Here is a 22284-nt window from a genome sequence, read left to right on the forward strand (position 1 = left end):
TAGAGTCTATTGAAATGATATATCAGCAGTTTTCATCAGAACCCTCCATACACACCTGGTCTGAGTTGTCTTAGCTGTACTAAACACCCTGTTCCACACAGACAAACAAAGTTCTTGGCTGTATGGGTGAGATTACGGACATGTGTTATATTTGTGTATTAGCAGGCTTGTATGTGTGTATGTGTGTGTGTGTGTGTGTGTGTGTATTTGTGCATTTTATGTACATATCAGCCTTTGTACCTTTTGAGGTTCAGTGTTGGGAGTGCATATATGGTTGTCTCAGTGTGTGTATGTGTGTTTGTGGCTGCACTCCACAGACGCTCATAGGTAGCAGACAGTCTGAAAGCACAACGAACCCTGGAATTCCAACTCGGTTGGACTCTGCAAGGTCGCCTATAAGAGAGGGAGAGTTGGGGGGGTAGAGGGAGAGACACATGAACAAGGAGAGAGTGACAGAAAGAAAATGTGTTAAAGCTTTCTGCTTCTGTCTGATTTTCACATTTTGTTAAACATGCCCCTCCCATCAAACAAGCCTCCCCTGTAGGCATGACTGCAACTGTTGTCACACTTCTGACAGCAAAGTGCACCTTAGGATGCTCCTAGCTTGTCTCTGTTTCAGTTTCAGGCTTTGAGGTAAAACAAGGAGGCATCATTCACAGTCATAACTTTGTGTCTTTCAGCAATAGTAAATCATGGTGCTTTAACACATACACACAGTGCCTAGATCATGCAGCTCAATACAGTGAAAATGTTCTATATTCTAGTGTGACTGGAAGTGTGTTTCTGGAGGTAAGCGTGTGTGTATGTCTGTAAGCCTCAGAATCCTGCATGTGTGTGTCTTTATGAACATGTGCTGCACTCATGTGCCTCAGATCATGGCAAGCAAACACTACTACCAACATGCATCACTCTCTAGCATCTGCAGTATAGAAATTCTGGGTGATAGACTAATGTAGGGACTGCAGGTTTAAATAGTTACTTTAAAGGTCTGTATTTAAAGTTAGTATAGGGGCCTTCTTGTTATCCACAAGGATTTGTTATGTTCAAGTTGTAGAAATAGATACAGAATCCCCTGTTTTATAACGTCCACTGCCAATTGTTGGTGCCTCCACACACTGACCTGACAGCAGCTACACATTTTCTCATCGGTCAAAGGTTAAGGTTTGTGGAGGACTAACTTTGATTTAAACGTTTTTAACTTTTCTCCCAGAATTCCTATAGTTGAAGACTTCAGTTCTCCAATAAGCAAGAGGCACTTTTTTCCACCATGACAACCACATACCCTTTACCTCAAAACACGAGCTAGAGGGATAGATAGAGGAGACTGGGGATGGAGAAAGGCGAATAAACAATTTGACAGAGTAAGGGGGAGAAGAAGGACAAGGTGAGGACACTGGAGGGGGAGCAGGAAGGAGATGGTGAAGGGGTAGAAGAGGGGACACACCACAAAAGCAGTGATACAAAATGTGAAAAAAAAAACCAAGAGTAAAAAACCAGGTGCCACATCAAACAGTGCAATAAATTACAATCCAGGATTATGAGTTTAGCCTATAAGAGTACAGCTCAACACAATGCATGCTCACCTCAAAATACAGTGTCCCTTTGTCACTCACATTAAACGATCTTGTCTGTCTCTCCTCTAGCCTGCATAGTCCATGTTTTGGACCAGTTTGTGGCTATAATGTGAGCCCTGCATGGCCTGCCTGTGTATACTTATGTTATAATAGAAAATCATCAACATAATTTACTGATTTAATGAGTTTTTGCTAAGCCATATTCCTCCTTTGCATTCCTTCACCAGTCCACCATGGAAACGTCTGAACACCTCTCTATGCAGACAACAATACAACAAGGATTAAACTGTATTACACACTAACAGTGTAACACAGACACATATGTACATAGATGTCCACGCTCACTAATTTACCCAAGCAATTTGTTCAAATGATAATGACACCAAACAGAACACTACAGAAACTGATCAAAAACAAAGCTGCTAAAAATACAGATTTTTTTTCAAATGACCATGTTGTGATCAAGTGTATCAAATATCCAATCAAATCAGTTGATTCTGAGTGCAATCCTGGCTATTAACAGTTATTGATCAGTATGTGCACAGGTCAATACAAAATAAAGTCACAATGCACCAAACACAGTCTGTGGTCACTACAGCAACAGGACATGCAGGTCAACGCATGGCTGGTTGCTCGAGGTGACAGAACAAAAATTGCCAAGGGCAACCAACACAGGCAATCAATCGCCACAGCAACCCAAACACAGGCCAACCAATCAACTTACAACAATGCGAGAGGAAGGGGGGGTCAGGGCTTTATCGGTCACTAGGCAACCATTGCCATAGCGATGGGGTCCTCAAGAATTATGATTTGACGGAAGGATCTTGGGTGAGGTAAGTTGCCGTTTCAGGAAAAGATCACAACAGCAGAAAAGAAAAATAAATAAGATTGTGAAAGAAAATAAAAAGGGAAACAATATTTTAGTATTTCCACTTTTCCTGATAATTAAGATGAGAAGTTGTTTTTTTATATAAACCCAAATCCACATTCACTGAAATGTCATGGCAAACTTTTCCTCGTAGCTTTCAATTAGCATTGTACTGTCAAGTCAAAGTTACCTCGTCCACGTTTTTTTTTACACTACTACTCTACTTTCATCCACCTCATGCCACAACTACTACACCTCACTTCTTTTCACGACTCACCACTTTCTTACCTCTCTTTCATTGTTCTTTCTCCTCATAGTTGTCACTCAATATGGGCGGTTGGCATCTTTGGGCCTTTTGAGCTGCACCTTCAGTCTTTTCATGCCAATCTGGAAGCCATTCATGGCCTGGATTGCAGCCTGAGCACTGGCTGGGTTGTCAAAGCTCACAAATCCTTAGAGAGAGACAAACAAACATTCTGTCACCTTAGTGTACATGCAGAAATGAACACAATATTTTATTAGCCGATAAGGCAGCCCCTGTCTTTTCATCTTTTTAACTTGTCCTTCCTCACACTGATACACCTGTCCTCCCCCTTTCCTCTCCCCTTTTTTCTTCATCTGGGTGTCTCACCGAAGCATTTGCTTTGGTTTGTGGCACGGTCCACAAACACCTTAGCTGAGATGACATTGCCAAAGGGCAGGAACATCTGCAGCATCTCAGAGTCGCTGAACTCCTGAGGCAGGTGGTAAATGAAGATGTTACATCCCTCTGGACCTGACACACAAACACATTAGGATGAAAACACAAACACACATGATAAATGATCTTGACCTGTGAAAACTAACTGATAATTAAATTTAAGTCGGACAGGAAGTATCCTTACCTTCTCTCTGCTGCTGTTGCTGGGGCTGCTGGTGTTGCTGGGCAACCAGGGTTGGCTGCTGGGGAAATGGCTGGCCAACCAATCCGTAGGCAGCAGGGTACGCTGCTATTGGAAGAGACAGACAGTAACAAAATCTGATTGGGGAAAAAACAACAGGTGGCAACATAGTGTCCAATGGAGTAATATCATTTAGACTGAAATGTCCCTTGCTGAAGGTGAAAACTATTAACTGTAACAACGGAATGGAGCAAGTCTGGTAAACAAAGACACTGTTCATCTGTCTGGTCTGCACATTACATCCCCGCTTCACCATGGTTATGAATCACATATACAGATGATGTGCAAGTCATTATAAAATTGGATAAATCATAAAACAATTAAATAAAAGCCCATAAAGTATGTTAATATATTATATTAAGTATGAACGCAGCATATTCCGCATTCACAAGTGTACATCATGATTTAACCTCCGACCTGATCTGCCAGCAGTTGACTGAGTTACACATTTATGTTTTACAATTACAGCACTGAACATAAACTGGAGATGTGCAAGGTTAGGTTCCATGCATTTACTAGTGCACACATACACAGAGATCATTTGTCACCTTGAGTTTCCTGAGCATTTTTAGTTGCTGTAATTATAGCTTAAAGGTCAGTAGATGATATACAGTAGCAGGAATACTATCTGAATGGTGGCAAATGAAATTGTCCTTTAATAAAGCACGACCTCACTGTTACAAATATAAAGGACACTATGTGTTTTTTTAGAGATTCATATCTGAGAAACTCCAAAATGACAGCTAGCTAGTGGTTTAATCTTTCCATACACCAACCTGTGTAGTGTTGCATGCCTGCGTAAGCCTGCTGTAGGGGATCCAAAGCTGCTGCTGGACTCTGAGCTGGAGAAGTGAAATAAAACTAGTGAGGATGAAAATTATAATAATAATACACCCTATCTGTATAATCTTTTGCTTATATCAAAATACCTTGATATGGGTTAACACCGTTAGTGTATAATGTTTCTGTCTGTTGTCCATTGGTGGGAGGTGGCACGCTGCTGTAACCATTCACTCCTATAGGTGGAGGGAGAGCTGGCACAGGTGTTGCTGCAATAGTTGGTGGGGTGTTCGTACCTGTAGACATGCATATGAGAAAATGAGTCTGTCACTTCAAAACTTCCATTGTATCTGTTAAAAAAGTTGTTTCTATCCCCAGCCCCCTATTTATGGGTCATTAGAATCTTGCTATATTTGTCAAATATTGTAAAAATATGAAAAACTGGAGACTTAATCACTTGAAGAAAACTATAAAAGGGAAACTGATTGAAGACTATTATAAAGAGATCCCAACTATAGCTACAAGATGCTCTATTGTACACTGTTCACACTATTCTATCACAAATTTACATGCATGTATATAGTAGCCTACCCGAAGACGGCGTGATGGGTGTAATGGGCGTGGCAATGATTCCATTGGCATTGAGGGCCGCCATCTGTTGCATCTGTACAGCAGCAACGGTTGCCACAGGAGACAAGTACGCTGACTGGGCAACAAGAGCCTGCTGTTGGACAAGCTGTAGACAAGAAGGCAGAGGGAGGAAGAGAGTGGAAAATAGAGGGGAAAATAGGACGAGAAAAAAAGTGGCAGAGAGAGAGAGAAGACAAAGATACAGTTATATGGCCATAAGACAACAAAAAAGAGGGAGAAAAAGAGAAAGAAGAGAGGAAGGGACAGGGAGAGGGAGTGATGGAGGAACAGATGAATAGAGATCTAATTACAAGGCCATTATGTCCTGAGTCAGTGGGTTAATGGTTGTGTGTTGCGGGAAAGCTAATGCCAGATGACGTATGTTCTGTTGTCTGGGTAATAACATTAGCCCCAGTTAGACCACTGATAGCCTTTTCAAACTTATTACATCCTTTCATAAGCACAGCACTCCTTTTACAAACTTGGTGTGTATACGTGTGTGAGGTATAGTGAGTGTTGTGCTTGCCTGTGCGTTGACTGCCTGTGTGTAGGCATTGTAGGCAGGGAAGTTTAGGGTCATGGGACTGAAAATGCCAAGTTGGGAGGCCACCTGCTGCATCCTTCTTAGCCCCCGCTCCTTCTCTGTGTCTGCAAATTTTACCACCAGACTTGATGATGCTCCCTGGGAGGAGAGAGATGTTTTCAATTGTTACAATGTCACATAAAATGTAGACTTCCTCATGCAACATATGCACATATCTTTGTAAGACTATTATGTGTGTCTGCTTTTGTAATCACATGCATTCAACATACAGGCATTGTGCGGCTCCCATGTAAGCTGCTGATGGCAGCTTGGGCTTCAGCATGCCCTTGGAATTTTACAAAAGCACACCCTGCAACAGATAAGGTTATTAAATTACAAGTGCTACTAAATGCATTGTAAATACACATGCATGCGTGTGCATGAACATATATTCAGTAAATGTATTTTACCTTTGCTGGTTCCATCAGGTCCTCTCAATACAGTACACTCATCTATGCTGCCAAAAGGCTCAAACAGCCTTCTGACATCTTCATCACTCTGTTGCTTTCCAAGCATGCCCACAAACAACTTCCTGTCCTCTGAGAGACCAAAGATATGAGGAAGGAGGGGAAGAAATGGGTTACATATCTATTTCTTAAAAGACCAAAGAATATGTTTCATGGAAGCTACCATTTATGTCCACCAGGGTGCAGCATTGACTACAAACAATGACGAAGTAAGCTTCCAAGCATCCCCAGGTTCACTTTCCCACCTCTATGTGATCCAACTTGACACCTACCCTTCTAACTGTCACAGCCTGTCTGTGTATGTGCACGTATTGTCATTTGTTTCAACAATTTTAAATATCTTTAGAAATCGAATAACACTCTGAATCTTTGAACATTTTTAGCAGTGCTGATAAACTCATTCTTATCTGAGGGTTAAGACTGTTCAGGTTAGAATGGATAGGAAATACCTCATCCCATCAAGTGTCTAAACAAAGATAACAAGACATTTGTGTTTGTGTCTCACCTCCTCTGCCCTCGCTGTCAGCTGGTTTCACCTGGATTGGCCTGTTCATCTGTGAGATAAACCAGCAAGACCATCAACACAAGTATCTCCATTCCGTTCACAATACATAGCATTTTTGTCAAACAGGATTCTATTAAAAGTGAAAGAGTACATTTTTAACACATTTTTTAAGTTACTGAAAAATTAAAGATTAGAAGGAGACAGGTGTGTCCCATGCTGCTTTCTCTTTCTCCCTCTTTGTGTTAAACAGACACAATTGTACTACCTCTGATTTCTTTCACACACACTCACACAAGGAGGCCTAGGGAGGGATTGAGAAGTGACGAGATTAAGAATGAAGGCTAGCTGATCTGGATTACAGAAGAGCTACGGATTAGGTGAGGGACAAGAGTAGGCTGAGATAAAGAGAAGGGTGGGAGAAGGAAGGAGGGACATTGTAGTGGGGTGAAATGACAAGTGTGTAAAGGGAACAGGCACAGCCAGCTAAAAATAAAAGGATGGTGAGCAACAGACAGAGAGAGTGAGAGAGACAGAGAGAGGCCTAAGGGACCCTGACTGATTTCGACCGACTGAAAGGGCAGGTGGAAGGCCAAGAGGAACCTGGGGAGTGAATGAAAACATAGTATTACATTAAGAGTAAGTGAGTGGGATGATGAAAGCAGAGCTGCCCCTGAGAGTATGATTCAAAAAGAGCAGAAAGAGAAAGACAGGGACAGAAGAGGAGGGAGGAAGTCGTTACTTGTTCTGTCTAAATAATGTCACGACTACAGAGATCCATTGCCTAGAGTGCTAATGCATACATAAAAAAATGTTTTCATACTATCCAAAAGACACATGAATTTGTGACGTAAAGCTACAAATGGGTATAAGCTATAAACATATGACACATACACAGTGTTCATAGCGAGTGATATTGATATTGAGTGTTATTGCCACGGGGATGGAGTGGGGAGGGAGAAGGGCTCTAGAATAACGGCTGTATAAAAAGAAAGAAATGAAAGGAAGAGAGAGAAGGCATGGATGTTTAAGTTGTTTAACCGTTTAATACGCTCATATTTTTCCATCTAATGTTTAAAATATTGCAACTAAATCACAATATAATTTTTTGATTAGATAATGCTTTATTTAGTCATATTTAGTTTTCTTTACTCTGTCAGCAGTGTAATGTACTAATAATTGTAATGTTATTTAGTTAAAATATACTTTACATTAATGAGAGATTATTTAAAGAACAGGGGAGAAAAACTCAAAGAGAAGAACAACATGAAAGAAACAACAGTGAAGAGACAGAATAACGGAGGAGGAGGAGCAGGGTGTAGGGGGAGGAGAGGGAGGGGAAGAGAAGGAAGAATGGAGAAAGGTCCCAGTGGGGTGTTAAGGCAATGTAATGAAGCTGGTAATTGAGGAGAGGGCAGAGCTGAGAGCGACTGATCCATACATTTGATTAATCAGCTCTTAGCTGTCACCACAATGCTATTGATCAAAAGCAAGGCCATCACACGCACAGACACAAACACATCTGCATGAATGTTCACATAAAACACATGCACACACACACACAAAGTCTACATAGGATGGAATGAAAGCCATTTTTAACCCCACACCTGTATCGACTTCAGCTGTCACCATGGCATAAACCAACATAAAAATACAAAACCTCCGCAATAACCATAGAGTCACACTGTCCATCCATCTATTCATCCATCCATCCATCATATCCCAGTCCAGCTGCTATTGCTGTCTATCCATGTAGCCATCTATCTTGCTATCAGCTCATCGATCAGTCCCATCTTGTCCATTGATTTCAGATTGTGTTGTAGAACAGGCTGATTGTAGCAAGATTTGTGTCCACTAACCCTTTCTCTCTCCTGCTATCCATCCATCACCTATTCCATTTCTTTCTTCCTTAGGCCTGTTCAAGATCACCCTTGTGAACAGACTAAAAAGAAACACCTGCTCGAGGCTTTTGAATCACACTAATGTTATGTGTGTTGTGACCTTTTAGTGTTTTAGAATCCATGAAATTTACAAAATGTATTGAGAAATATAAGAGGAAGAATCTGACAAGATGGAGAGAAGCAGCAGGTGAGAGGTGCACATTGCTGGTACAAAGACAGCACAATAGCATCGGAAAATTGGCATGGCAACCGGCTAGTTGTCATGGCAATCGTATGACGGCACACTGGGCAGGTAAACAAGGATGCCGGTTGCCAAGGGCAACTGCTGTGCTCCTTCAGTAAACAAAAAAATTGTACTGACGACTGGTTTGTTGGCTATGCACTCTCTTACATCACACATTCTCACTCTGAGTAATAAAATAATAAAAAAGAGACGATGAGTAAAAAATGTATGAGAACATGGAGTGAATAGGGCACGAATTATACGTGAATAATGAAGAGATGTGGGCTGTATGCAGAGGCAAAAATAAATGTGAAGAACATTATAATGGAACAGAATCTATGCAGTAGTGGAGTAATCAAAATTCCCATGAGCCCGAGGGTAACAAAGGCAAAGTATAGTCTATGCTTGTCACTCACACTGTACTGTATTCTGTCTTTTCCTCCTTTCCTCTGACACACATGAACAGCCACACACTCCTTTCAAGTCAAATTATCCTCTAATTACTCACGTTCCAATTAAGACTTAATTAACAGTAACCATCTGCAAACACGCGGACAAGGAGCTGGAGTCATAGTGGAGTGTGGTTCAATACATCATGCATACTAAGAAGCCCTTGCTGAGAGAGACTTTTTACATCTCTGAGGAAAGTTAATTCATGAGATGATGCATGAAGGCAAGATATGTGATATATGATCTTGTGTGAGCTTGCATGAGCATTTGCACTCAGTGGAGGCAAGTCCACTCATATACGCATGACCAAACCCTGCATGCATACAGCTCATGCTGTGCATGCTGTGACCACTACACAAATATACACACAGTACATGTTACTTACATATGCAGACACACACATAAACAGTATACATAACACTTTTCTTCTGTCCCAAAGCATCTGCCCCACACAGAAACAAACATACTACACACATACAGTCTTACTCCCTGCAGTAATGCAGAGAGGATTGTGCCAGGATTAGAGGATATTAAATCCATGGATTATCCAATCAAATCGTATTCTACCCCTCCCCCACCCACGGAAAGTCAGTGGAATAAACCATTGCACCATGATATGAGGGAAGAGGGTAGTATGTGTATGTAAATGTGTGTGTACACAATGTGGAACATGGATTCAACTACACTGCTGAATCAATGTTTTCATTTGGTCTTTTGTTTTTTTAAAACACTGAAGGGCAATACTCCACAACAATATATACTGCACAGCACGACAACATACAACTGTGAGTGTGTGTATATGTGCAGGACAAAAAAATGCTTCCACACTCTTCCCCCTTCAAACTCTCACTGGAACACTCCATCCACACAATTTCAGAAGTCCATTTTCCAAAGTGCACAAGAAAAGAAAACTATTTTTATCTCTTCTCCACAATCTAGCATTATTTCTGGTTCTTCCTCTCCATCTATCCTTGACTCCCCTCTTCCACTTTCAGCTCCATAATCCCTCCATACCCTGGCTGATGACACAAGCATCACAGCTTTTTTTTTATCTTTTTCCATCCCTGCTGTCTTGTTCTCTCTCCTCCTTTCTGCCTCTGTACCATTTACCTCACTTTCTTATAATACTCCTTCTCACCCTTTTTTATTTTCTCTCCAACATTACTGTAACAATCCTTACATGCTTACAAACCCATCATCATCAGTGCTAAACCCTTTACGTTAGTTTGGCAGAGTGCCAATCCCTTGAACTGAGCTAAGCAGCAGTACGATTCAACCCATATTTGTGTCTAAACAATGTGTTATATTTAACTACATGAATTTAATTATATACTATAATTCTAAAGCTATAAAATAAGATAAGATAAGATAAGATAATCCTTTATTAGTCCCACAGAGGGGAAATTTCTTTAAATATCTTAGACTGTACATGGTTTGAAGATCCTAATCCTAATTATGATGATGATTCGGTGCTCGGGCCCTAAATATATTTCTTAATTTTTCTTGACTGCTGATTACTTTTAGTAGATAATGTCACATAAGTGTAACAAACAATATTGTGGATGATAATGATGAAATGTGGATGGTAAAATTTTGAACATGAACTCAAACTGGTCATGATGGCAGTAAAGCAGAAAGACACTGCATATGAAAATAACTGAAACCAATGGCAGGATTCTGCCTGTAGATCCTGTTTGGCATTTGATTAAATTCATTGAAATGTGAGAAACAGAAAGAGTGAGTGGTAAGGTAGAGCAGCTCAGCAGGACAGCTCCACCCCACCTCTCTCTATCGCACCACGTTTGGCTTTGCATCCCTCAGGTTACCTAGCAACTTGGCATCTTGCTCAGCTCCGTTGCTTAGTAACGGGGGCCTGCAACCATAATACTCCTGAGTGGCCCATCCCCCTGCTCTCATCCCTCCTTGCTCTTCTGTCTCTCATTCCATTCTTCACACCTGAGAAGTCTGCCCTCATTCTCCTCCACTCAATACTTTATCTAACAGTTAACCCTTCATCAGCTTCTTTTCTGGAGCATGGATTAGCAATATATTCTTTTTGCTCTCCTGCTCTCTTTCTCTTTGTCACTTTCCATAGTAATGGCATGAAACCATGCATAAAGCAGAACTAACTACCCTGTTGATCCGTATAATATTAGGCTGTTTTTGTCAAACCCTGATGAGAAAATTCTGCATGCAGCAGTGGCGCACTCACTGAAATTTGATCCTTTGGATTTAGTCCAACATAATCCAACAGCACTATAGCGGATAACTGTTAGACCTATGCACTTGGACCTTCTTTCTATTTTAGAGAGTGTAAGTCCTTTGGGAAATGAGCTGCTGAATTAAAAAGGCTGCTTAAAGCCATACAAATTCATGATTGCAAAAACCTCATATTCACTAAGATTACATTCAATACAGAGCTGATGACACATTTCTGAATGCTCAGATAGTTACACTGTCAGACAGGATTGCCTTAAAATTAAGTGGAACCTAAATATGTAAGTCAGTTGTAATATATGCTGAATAAAATATAAACAAATACAACTCAAAACATACCTTAATATTGACTTATTGGATTTTTGCATTATAAAAATAAGAATACAAAATGCAACAAACTAAAAATGAATACATTTAAAAACAAATTAAAAATGTACATAGTAAGCTATGATTTAACTGTTCTATTTCAAAAGCAACAGCTCAAAAAGATTATAAGAAAATTCTGTTGCTGTCTTTCTTTACCATTACTGTTTTTATTATGTGTTTATTTCAGTGAAAATAACTCACAGTGGAGAAAAATCATTTTTGAGTATTAAGATTGAAACATGTCAAAGGCCAAACTGATGGCCCAAATATAATGTAAACCAAAGTAAAACCATAAACCTGTCAACCATAAATCCCTTAAGCCATACATAGTAGTATGTACTGACAGCCTTTCAAAACCTAAATCTGCACAAAATGAACACAACCTGACTCTGTGTTAGTCCAGTTGTCCTATTCTCACAGTATTCTATTGTTGAACATTGTCAAATGAGGTGATTTATGGCAACGTAATGTGGTGGCGTAAACCTCCGACTTTACCTTGTGGTCAGACTGAAAAGGCCATTGTTTAGACAGCAGGTTAAAGTGTGGCTGGAGAGGGGGCCTGAGAGCAGGGGTCACACCCCAGGTGCAACTAAAGTCCTGTTATCTCCTTGTCTGACTGACACACACACACACACACTAGTGGCATACTCTGACAGATGTCTCTGTTTAAATTGACAGAAGTACGCCCTGACTCCCTCCCACTCCACCACCCAGAAAAAACCCTTTCTTCCACACACCACCCGCCTGCCCCTTCCTCCATGCTCATTATAGACAACTTTTGTCTTGTTTCCTCCTTCTCTCTAACCCAGCCTCTACTACTCCTCCCCTATCTCACCCTACCCCCTCCCTGTCTATACAGCGCTATTCATGCCAAACCTCTTCATGGCCCTCCTCTACTTCTTTTAACCCCACTTTTCATTCACAGAAATTCACACATTCATTCAGCCCCCTTGCATATGCCTGTTCTATATGCCTGTCTCAGTGCAGACACATAAATATTAAAAGCTGAGACAAGATGTCTGGATTGCAAACTCCAACAAACTCACAATTCCCACTAAAGCTTCATAACACACAGTATAGTGAAGTATTTCTGATTATATTTAAATACATATAAAATAAAGTTGAAACTAGTAGTTCAGTAAAAAAATTTTTTACATTAGTAATGTATGCCCATTGAGGGTTTAATCATCTGCCATACATCTGTCTCATTGTTCAACTTAATGTTTCTAAAATGTGTATAGTTGAGGTATATACACATTTGTTGACTCCCAAAAATGTACCAAAAGTAGCATAATGAGTTGCATTTTGAAATGCGAAAATGAAAGAGTTATTCATTAATTGATGTAAAAAGTAAGTGAGGTTTGCCAGAGATCTAGCACTGAACATCCAAGATGCACATATATAGGCACTAAGGTACATTTTTTCTCCACATTTTCTTGCATTTCCTTGACTATATCTTTGAATCCAATAATAAATGTGTGCTTAAATATCTATGAGTGATATTTAATATAAATCATCTTTTATATCTATTGTTAAATAGGATTTTAACTGACATGCTTTAATTTCTAAATGTATTAATTGTGCACTAAGCAAATGTGTGAATCCAAAATTCATGTGCACACTAAAGCTGCCTGTGCTGTGCGTGAAGATGAAAAACCAAAACAGTCCAGTATCAGATGCAGTAACGATGACTGCTAATTGCAGCTAAACAGTTTTCGTCTTTTTATAAATGTGGAAGCCAGACCCTGCAGAAGCTGGCTGGATTTACAAAACAGATGGTGTGTGATATGGACTCAGCTCAACTTTGGGCTACTTTAGAGATCAGCATCTGAGAGGCACTGATTTGGCAGTGAACAATCATACACCCTGGTAATCATGTCCACACAAACATAATTTTTAAACTGGCCAATATATAAATGTTCATCTGTGTGTGTGTGTGAGAGGCCTTAAAGAGGCAGGCGCTCTCCAGGGTTAGGCTCTTAGGAGGCTATGATTAGATTCTGCCTCAATTTTGTGGTGAAATATGAGGCAGGCATTCTCTCCATGTTGCATGCACAACCAAAACCCCCCTTGGTTTTAGCTCTACCCCCATCACATTCTCTGACTCCTCCTCTTTGTCTCCAGTTCTTTTGCAAACACACACACAGAGAATTGACTTGAATCTACACCTGTCCCTCTCTCCCTTCCCATCCCACACACAGTGAAGATAAAAATAGGGAAACAGCACGAGGGAGGAGGGGGAGCGATACACATCACAAACCCCATCAGGAGGTGAGAGATAGAGGCAGAGCAGGATGAGACCGAGAGACACCAAAGAGAGAGAGAGAGATCTAGGGTTTGTTCTAAATTGAAAGTGCAGCAGTAAGCAGTGAAGGGGAATAGTAAACAGCGCTGCTGACCACATAAATATGCTAAATTAGCCTACAAAGTCGCCCTAGTGGATAATTGCTCATCATAGCTTTGCCCCATAGGGAGGCTGCCTGGCAGGCATCTTAGATTCCACATGGAAACACACACAACATACACAACATGCCCACATCGTAAGAGGGTCTGATAAACACCAATGACAAGTACTTGGGTGATGGGACACATACCAAGATGCCTCTTTATCCCACACCACTATAGGGACAAGTTGTTAAAGTAAATCTCAAATGTATTTCTTGTATTTCTTCAAATCTGAGTTCATTTGTATTTCTTTGGCTGCCCTTAAAGAATGAAACAACCTAACACACATTGTAAAGACATAGCAGCAGCCGTTGTGTATCTTTACTGCATGCAAATAACGTCTTTAATCCTGGGTCAATAAAATGCATAACAGATCCCATCATGTTTGAAAGCTCGAGCAGTAAACCTGGATAGTAAAGCATTTCAATTTATTAGGTCAAGAACACTGGCAAACCATTGAACCCTTTCCTTTCCTATCTTTTGTTATATTAGTGATATTGTCATGTGGTGCTTCTTCTGCCTTTTTAATAATTTATCAGGCATCGTGTGTGCTGTGGAGAGTGCAATATGTGTGAAAGTTTGGCTCTAATCAAGGAACAGGGAGCAGAGTGCTGCCTGGAGAGCAGTGAAGCATGACAACACACACCTGGTAAGCTGCTTATCACACTTTAATTTCACCTACACTGAGATCAGTGGTAGCCTGCCTGCCCAAATAGATGTATAGGTGTGTGTTTGTGCACATGTGTGTGCATGTGTGTATGTGTGTGTGTGTGTGTGTAGCAGTTGTGTTTCAAGTAGCACATAGATAAAGGGAGAGATAAACACAAAGAGAGTGCAGATTAAATGGAGAGAAAGATATAGACAGCAAAGAACAAAAACAGATAAGGGAGGAGATATGGGAGGAAATACAGCAGCAGTAGGCCAGGGAGAGATAGAGCGACAGATAGAGCAGAGGGAGATGTGAGCTTAAAATCTAACCAGGCTGGGAGGGATGTGTAGCCTTGCGAAAGCGTGGATGAAGCAATGATGCTTCTCTGTTTCTAAGTTATTGATTCAAAATGAAAATGTATCATTCTGTGCAGTCTCTTTCACATGGTGAACTACAATGACAAATATAAAATAAAAAAATGAATCCATAGTTTCTGCCAAATTTTGTTTACATAATAAATCACAAAGTTTATCAGTATAGTACTTAATATACACTACAGCTACATTACTTTAAATTAGCATACATTTAAAGCCTTAATAATGACGATAGAAAATTTAAATAAAACCTCCTGTATCCAAAGGTTACCATTCCATCAGGTGCATTTTGCAAAGTGAATGGTGGTTCAAACACTAGGGGGTTGTCATGGCCTGGAAGGAGAGTTTTATGGCTCTGAGACCAGCCCCACAGAAACTGTTTACTGGAGGCAGAGACCTGACCTCTGACCTCTGACCTCAGACACACGCTGTGACACTCCTGCCGCCGCCTCTCTTGACTAACAAGACCAAAAGCAACCAGCAGTGGACCTTTACCCCTTAAAAAGCACAAACTCCTGTGCTGAATGATCAATGCACCGCTATACAAGGAATATACATCATATGTGTAGTGTCACATTGTGTGGAAGAAGTAAAAAAATTGAAAATAAAAACGACTGCTTGAATGAGATGCTTGTTCTCATTATTCCAAACTGAACCCTCTTGCATGCACACATGAATAAATGCTTTAAGGCAAATAAGCACTAATATGTGACAGCTTAACATGAGCGCTTTAATGTGGATGTACACCAAGGAGAATTGCTGTACCACATCACAGCTGTGCGCTTAAGTAGGACTTGCTAGTGGTTCCACTACTTTTGCAATTTGTGAAACTGTAACATCATGTAACTCTTTCTTTCTGCATGCAGTGCTCCCTCTCTGCTTCGCTTTCTCTCTGTGTGTCCAAATCAAACACAATGCTCAGATAAGGCCATCTGTTCATACTCACTGAACTCCCCCTGTACCTGTTCTCATTTTGCAATCTGACAGGCTTGTGAAGATAAGGAAATTTGAGGTATAGTTTCTAGGCATACATCCATGTTTTTTGCTGCTCTTCTCTTAAGTTTCATTTTTACCTTGCAGAGTTGGATCTGTTAAATTCCATTTGACACAGGGGCCTTGAATGTACCATGGTCACCAAACCATTTCTTGTGACCATGGCTGTATTAGAAACATGTCTATATATGAGTGTGTGATGTGTCAGTTCCATTAAAATGGTATGAGGTTTCTGACTTTCAATCACTGCCTCCAATTTACAATGATTCGAAGGTGCAAGTCTTAAACAACCAAGGCTACTACATGCGCACACATTTATATAAATGCACTATGTACACACACCTCGGCCATCCTGCCCTACAGTCAGCCTTCCATCTGGCTATGAAAATGGGTTTGTAATAAAGCTTAACACAGAGTTGGGGAAGGAGAGGAGAAGGCATGAGAAAGGGGAGGAGAGGGTGGAGTGTGAAACGGTCAAAAGGGTCAACTAATCAAGAGGAGGGGAAATGAGATGAGGGGTAGAAGAACTGCAAGGAGGAGAGCAGAGGAGGGATATGGAGAGAGAGAAACTGTCGTTAAGAGAAGGCCTAAGAGGAGCTACCATAAATGACTGTGAAATGAGAATCCAAGAAGGAATCACTAGTGCAGCGTGCAGTGAGAAAAAGTGAAAAAAAAGACAGCAGGATGAGAAGGATACCATGAAATAAAATAGTTGGGTAATGAAGACAGTATTCTGTTATATTCTACTGGTAGAGAGAAAGGGTGTGAGGGGAGGAGTTGAACAGGGATGGAAAAGAATATAGAGAGTTGAAGGAAAATACGCTGAAGAAAACAGAAGAGATGAAAAAGCATTTTTAGGGAGATGGAAGAATAGGACAATGTGTGAACGAGAGTGAAAAATCATCTTAAGACATTTCTAAATCCCGTCATAGAAGGTGAAGCAGGCAGGGAGCGGAAGCAAGGAGGGAAGAGACACACGAAAGAAAATAGATATAGAATGAGAAATGCTGCACAGTGAAATGCTCTAAGATACAGCCACCAAAATAATTGTCATGAAGGGTTGAACATATAGCTCTCATTTACTGATTACTGTCAATCAATAAAATCATATACACATAATAAAATACAATCTACCGGTAAATCCAATATTTGCATATGCATCAGAGTACTTTTTTTCTGAAGATATCTGCCTCAAAGTACACTGAATATATAATTCAGTAAAAAAAAAAAGATGTTTTTCATTAGCAGTCCAGGCGTATTGAAAAACCCAGCAGCACACGATAGCCACACCCTGGATTTAGCACTAGTCTTACTCAGGGGAGTGGTGCTTCTGATTGTTGCGTGCTGGCTCTTTAGTAAATCTCCACCACTAATGAGTATCCTCCCTGCAAATGTTTCCTCTGTGTGGCCAGAATATTTATCACAGTTTATCTGGAAATTTGCTGCAACTGTCTACTTCTAAAACAGGCACATGGATAATTTCCCCTTGCTGCAGCCAGCCTGTTATTGATGTCACCAAAGGGAAAGGGTAAAGTAAAACCCAGTGAAGAAGGTTATGAGGATGAGTCAAAGGACAGAGGACAGAACAAGAATGAGGGGGGGGGCATAGTAGATAGAGGAAGAGATGATTTAGGCAGAAAGGCACCTAATTGGATTAATGTCACGCTGTGTTGGTACAAGTATCTGTAAATAAAGAAGCATTCCCAAGCTACACAAAAAAGAACGCATGATATGCAATACGTATGTATGCAGAGATTTGTGCTTGTGTGTGTCAGAACAACTCCCCTCCCCCAACACCTTTTTCTTCAGGCTCTCCTTCAACAAATTTCTCAGAGATCTTATCAACACTCCAGTTTGCGGAGAGGTTGCAGGAACTGAAACTCTGAGAAACAGAGACACAAGGGGGGCAGAGGTTCATTTACTATTTTCTCATAGCTGATAATCAGAAAATAAATCAGAAATTAGATAAGGCAGGAAACATCCATAGCTCTGTTTTTCTTGGCTAAGCAGTCATGCACACAACTTTTGTTTTAAAAGGAGAGTCCAGGTTTAAAATGTTCCAAACCATGTATTGTAAAATCAGGTCACAGTAAAAAAAATGACAGAAAGGTACAGCCTGAACAGACAGATGCTGCTTTTCTACAGAGCCCGATCCATAATGAACAGTGTCCTACCCAGCACAGGCGTATAACACACGAACCCTCACTAGAGAGACTTGAGAGAAACTGCGATGGGACAAAGGGAAATGGCCACATTAATTACATGCATTCTCTAGGCGGGAGCTATCACCCTAGGATAAAGGAGGGACCACTCAGAGATGGAAAGGCAGAGAAAGACATAGAAATGGAGAAGATGATGCTCATGGAGCCTATGTGTATCCTGTGATGGAGAGTGTTACTAAGGGGAGTTGAACTGCAGCCTACACTGATGTGAGCCAACTTGAGTGTGTGTACTCAAGGTAGATGGCAGTCTCTGTGTATGCAGGAGCATTGGGCTCTGTGATATGGCTGTACATGCTTGTGTGTATTGTTACATAAGTGTGACGTGTGTTTGTTTTGGAGATTTATGTGTTTATGTCTGTGCACCTACCCCTGGTAGTGTTTTCTGCTCATGTAGTGCGCTCTGGGCTTTCAGCGCCGACTCTCTTGCACAGTACGTCAGAAACGCACATCCTGTCAGACAGAAGAGGCAGAGAAAGAGAAAAGGAAAGAAAAGGTCAGTGAATAACTCCACTATTTGTCATTCTCTATCTCTGTCTCTGTATTACTTCGCTACATCACACTGAATGCCAAACACACACTATTGTAAACCATTTGAATCATTCAAATATATCCCTCTCTGACACTTTCCCTGATAACCGGCCTTCTATTTTAAAGGATCGTTGGAAAAACTGTGTGTGACAATTAAATATATAGATAATCATGCACTTTCACTCTAACTGTACTTGACAACACCTTAATGATGTACTCTAGTGCAGAAAAGGACACTCCACGGCACGGCACATTTCAGAACGGCACGGCACGAGTCAGCACACATGACAGCACCACAGACGTGTGCGAGGGGCTAACAAGGCCTTACAGGCTTGCCACTGTCAGGTTCCTGCTCTATACCAGCCACTATGCATGCCTCACGATCACTCCAAATACACTCCGTCCGTTCTGCTATGTGCTGTACCTGTGATTGTGTGTGTGAGGGAGGGGTAGAGATGGCTGGTCAGAGCTGTTTACTACACCTGTCACCAGCACTAAGACAACAAGATTAGCAGCAGGTTAGCATCCCAGTGACTTCTCAGACAGAGATGTACATTCAGAGCACACAATGAAGTAAAGATTTGAAAAAAACAAGAGAAAGGAATCATTCAACACAGTGTACATCTGGAACTAAGGATGACTCAACAAACAGTCAAAAGATAAAAGAAAATATGAGACAGTGGCACAGAAGAAAGTAGAGAATGCACACAGAGACACACATGCATCTTACGGTCCATCTCATTGCTTTTAAGAGGGGCTTACTGTGGCCGTAGGGATTCTCAAAACAACAGATTCTTTCCCCTGTGTCACCCAGGCTTACAGGCCCATTACACTGATTGGAGCATACAGCCTAATCTGGTTCATCTCTGTGTGTGTGTGTCTACATGTGTGCATGTGTGTGCACAAGCAAGTGAGAGAAAAAGAGAAAAAAAAGGAAAGAGAGAGGGAATGTATACCTTTTCTACAACTGTTTCTGTTAGGAATTAAAACCTCAGAATAATCAACATTATTTACTGACCCTTCACTACATATAACTATTGTAAACCATTACATCCTACCTGCATAAAGAACCCTCCTGTGGACTACATAAGGTATGTTCATATACAGTATCTTTGTAAAAATGTAAATAGACACTTAACAGTTTTTTGTCATTACATTATGTTAAAAAAAACGTTTTCATTCACAGTGTACATGCACTAAGAGAGTCCCCTCGCATGTCTTCATCATCTCTCATTGCAGCGCTTACAAGAGATAAAGACGAGAGGTGCTGTGACAGTTTCCATGGATACATGTGACACTCAGTGCAGAGAAAGAAATCGCCCTTTTAGCTGCCTTACCATCACATGTTAGTCTAACTAGTAGGCTATCTATGTATCTGTCCATCTTTTCCAGTCTGTCTGTCTGTGTTTAAGCTGTGTTATGAGAGTGAGACCTACCTTTGTGCATGCCAGTGTATTTGTCCTTAATCACAGTCAGCTCATAGATTTTGCCAAACTGTTCGAAGATTGGCTTTAGGTCCTTCTCCTCCAGATTCCGGGGAATCTGCCCCACAAACAACTTGATGGCGTCTGCCTCCTTCATCAGGAAGAAGTGGAGAGGACAGCCAGGTACAACAACAAGGACTGGGGAAGGTGGCAACCAGATCAGGAGCAGGTATCCTTGGAGAGGGAGGAACTGACGCGAGATGAATCTTTTGGTCAAAGTTGGGAAGGCGAAGAGGAAAAAGAAAACAGTGAAAGATCTTAATAAATAAATAAAAAAAATCTGTGTATATAATAATGTATTATACATGTAACGTTTATTATAATTCAAATTAAAAATGGGAAAAGGAAACAAATAAATCGTTAATTCTGTGTTTTATTACATAGCTAAAAATCATTTGTGTAAAATTAAATATTATCCGGGTAAATAATTGACTATTTATTGCCCGGTCTGATGACAAAGGGGATCGAGTAGCTTCTGCTTAAACAACTGCAAATGTTAATTAGCCAATCAAAAAAACAATAATAGCACTTTTCATGAATAAATAAATAAACAAATAAATAAATAAATAAATAAATTGATATGAGAGCATGCATTACCTGTCCGTGTATAAATGTTGTTCAGGATCCCTACACATAAAACAGAGAAGAAGCACCGTGACTGGGGGTGAATCATTGCAATAGAGCGGTTTCTTTGTTTAGCCAGCTGTAGGTTACAGCAGACACACGGATGTCATGGGGCTCCCCCGCTCTTTGTCCGATCCCCCCTCAATGTACACACACACACGCACGCACATACGTACACACGCACACATACTCACTTACGACAGAACAAACAAAAACAACGCGTGGAAATATATACATTCATACACTTACTGTTGACCGTTGTGCGGAGCGTTGCCCGTGCCAATGAGGAACTGAAGAGGGATGCTCTCCGTTGTTGTCCTCACCGCGCTTTCTCTCTCGCTCCGTCCCGTCCGCCTTCCTTTCCTTCCTCTGGATGGTCCCTGCTCTTTGTGCCTGTCGTGCTCTCCCTCCTCCTCCTCCTCCTCCTCTTCCTCCTCAGTGTACAGATACTCTGTGTTTTTACAAAACCCTCGTGTGTTCCCGGTCTCCAAGTCAAAAAGAGATGGAGGAGAGTCCTGGCAGGTGAGTCAGCTTCAACCCCCTGAAATACCACTTTCTCTCTGGACTATTTCAGGACGAAGCAGAGCTACTTCAGAGTTTTACGTGAAGCCCACTCTTAATTTCTGTTTAATTATGAAGTGTTAACGGGCTAACGAGACGTTTAAATCAAGCCAACTTACAGCCGTTTAAACTCTCTGTCTGTGGGCACAGCCTGTTTTTCCTTCTAATCTTAAAAGCGGTTCTTTTTAACGATTCCTTCTATTTTCGGTTTCTTGTGACGCCTCACCGTCCAACGGCTGTGTGGCTTTTCACGTTTAGTAACTACCGGTGTCCCTCCGCTCTCTCTCCCTCTCTCTCTCTCTCCCTCTCTCTCTCTCTCTCTCTCTCTCTCTCTCTCTCTCTCTCTCTCTCTCCCCCTCCTCCTGCCAGAGCTCGTGACGTACCTCCCGGGAACCGTCAATAACTGTGCTCGACGTACTCTCACGAAAAAAAAATACCAATCGAACATACGTCGCTTCAACACTTCCCTCACTGAATTCCCGTGTATTAGTACTACGTTGTGTTTTTTATAAACACTTTCCTCGGTGGTAAAGCCTTGTAGCTGTAGCGGCGTTTTGCGGGTGACCACTTTTCAGACGCTGCCCGGCCAGACCGTGCGCGGCGCCGCCTATTGTTCTCGCCGCGAGCCCTGGCCTTGGTGCTGAAACGGTGCTTCTTGACGTGAAGCCGAAGCGCGCCGCCGACCACGAGCACGCAGTCACGACTACTACAGCTGTTCACGCCCGAGCCCGAAAATCACGCTCACACCCACAAGAAGTAAAATGTGTGACAGAGGGAGGAGAGTGATCGCTCGGGGTTGGAGCTGGCCTACTTTACAGGCGGGACTTTGGAAGACCGGCAGACATTCAGCTTTTTTTAGGCGGAAGGCTATTCGCTAACCTCCACCTTCCTCATTTTAGAGG

The 22284-nt window shown here is 41.3% G+C and overlaps 1 protein-coding gene across 2 annotated transcripts; it reads right to left on the minus strand.

The window, feature by feature from the left end:
• Positions 1 to 237: 237 nt before the first annotated feature.
• LOC114447861 (CUGBP Elav-like family member 3) lies at positions 238 to 21619 on the minus strand. 2 transcript variants are annotated; one of them, XM_028424356.1, is made up of 15 exons: positions 21071 to 21619; positions 20795 to 20824; positions 20150 to 20403; positions 18553 to 18635; positions 6349 to 6397; positions 5787 to 5915; positions 5607 to 5686; positions 5320 to 5475; positions 4755 to 4899; positions 4313 to 4459; positions 4160 to 4225; positions 3327 to 3428; positions 3074 to 3217; positions 2731 to 2894; positions 238 to 393 (listed from the first exon to the last, which is right to left on the minus strand). In XM_028424356.1, exons 3-14 carry the CDS (start codon positions 20292 to 20294, stop codon positions 2767 to 2769), a joined length of 1374 nt encoding a protein of 457 aa, XP_028280157.1. In that variant the 5' UTR covers positions 20295 to 20403; positions 20795 to 20824; positions 21071 to 21619; the 3' UTR covers positions 238 to 393; positions 2731 to 2766. The 2 variants fall into 2 exon arrangements, with proteins under 2 accessions (XP_028280157.1, XP_028280156.1); XM_028424355.1 differs by having other exon boundaries at positions 3327 to 3431.
• Between the last annotated feature and the right edge of the window lie 665 nt (positions 21620 to 22284).

The sequence above is a fragment of the Parambassis ranga genome, chromosome 16 (assembly GCF_900634625.1).
Source record: "Parambassis ranga chromosome 16, fParRan2.1, whole genome shotgun sequence".
In the NCBI taxonomy this organism is placed as follows: Eukaryota; Metazoa; Chordata; class Actinopteri; family Ambassidae; genus Parambassis; species Parambassis ranga.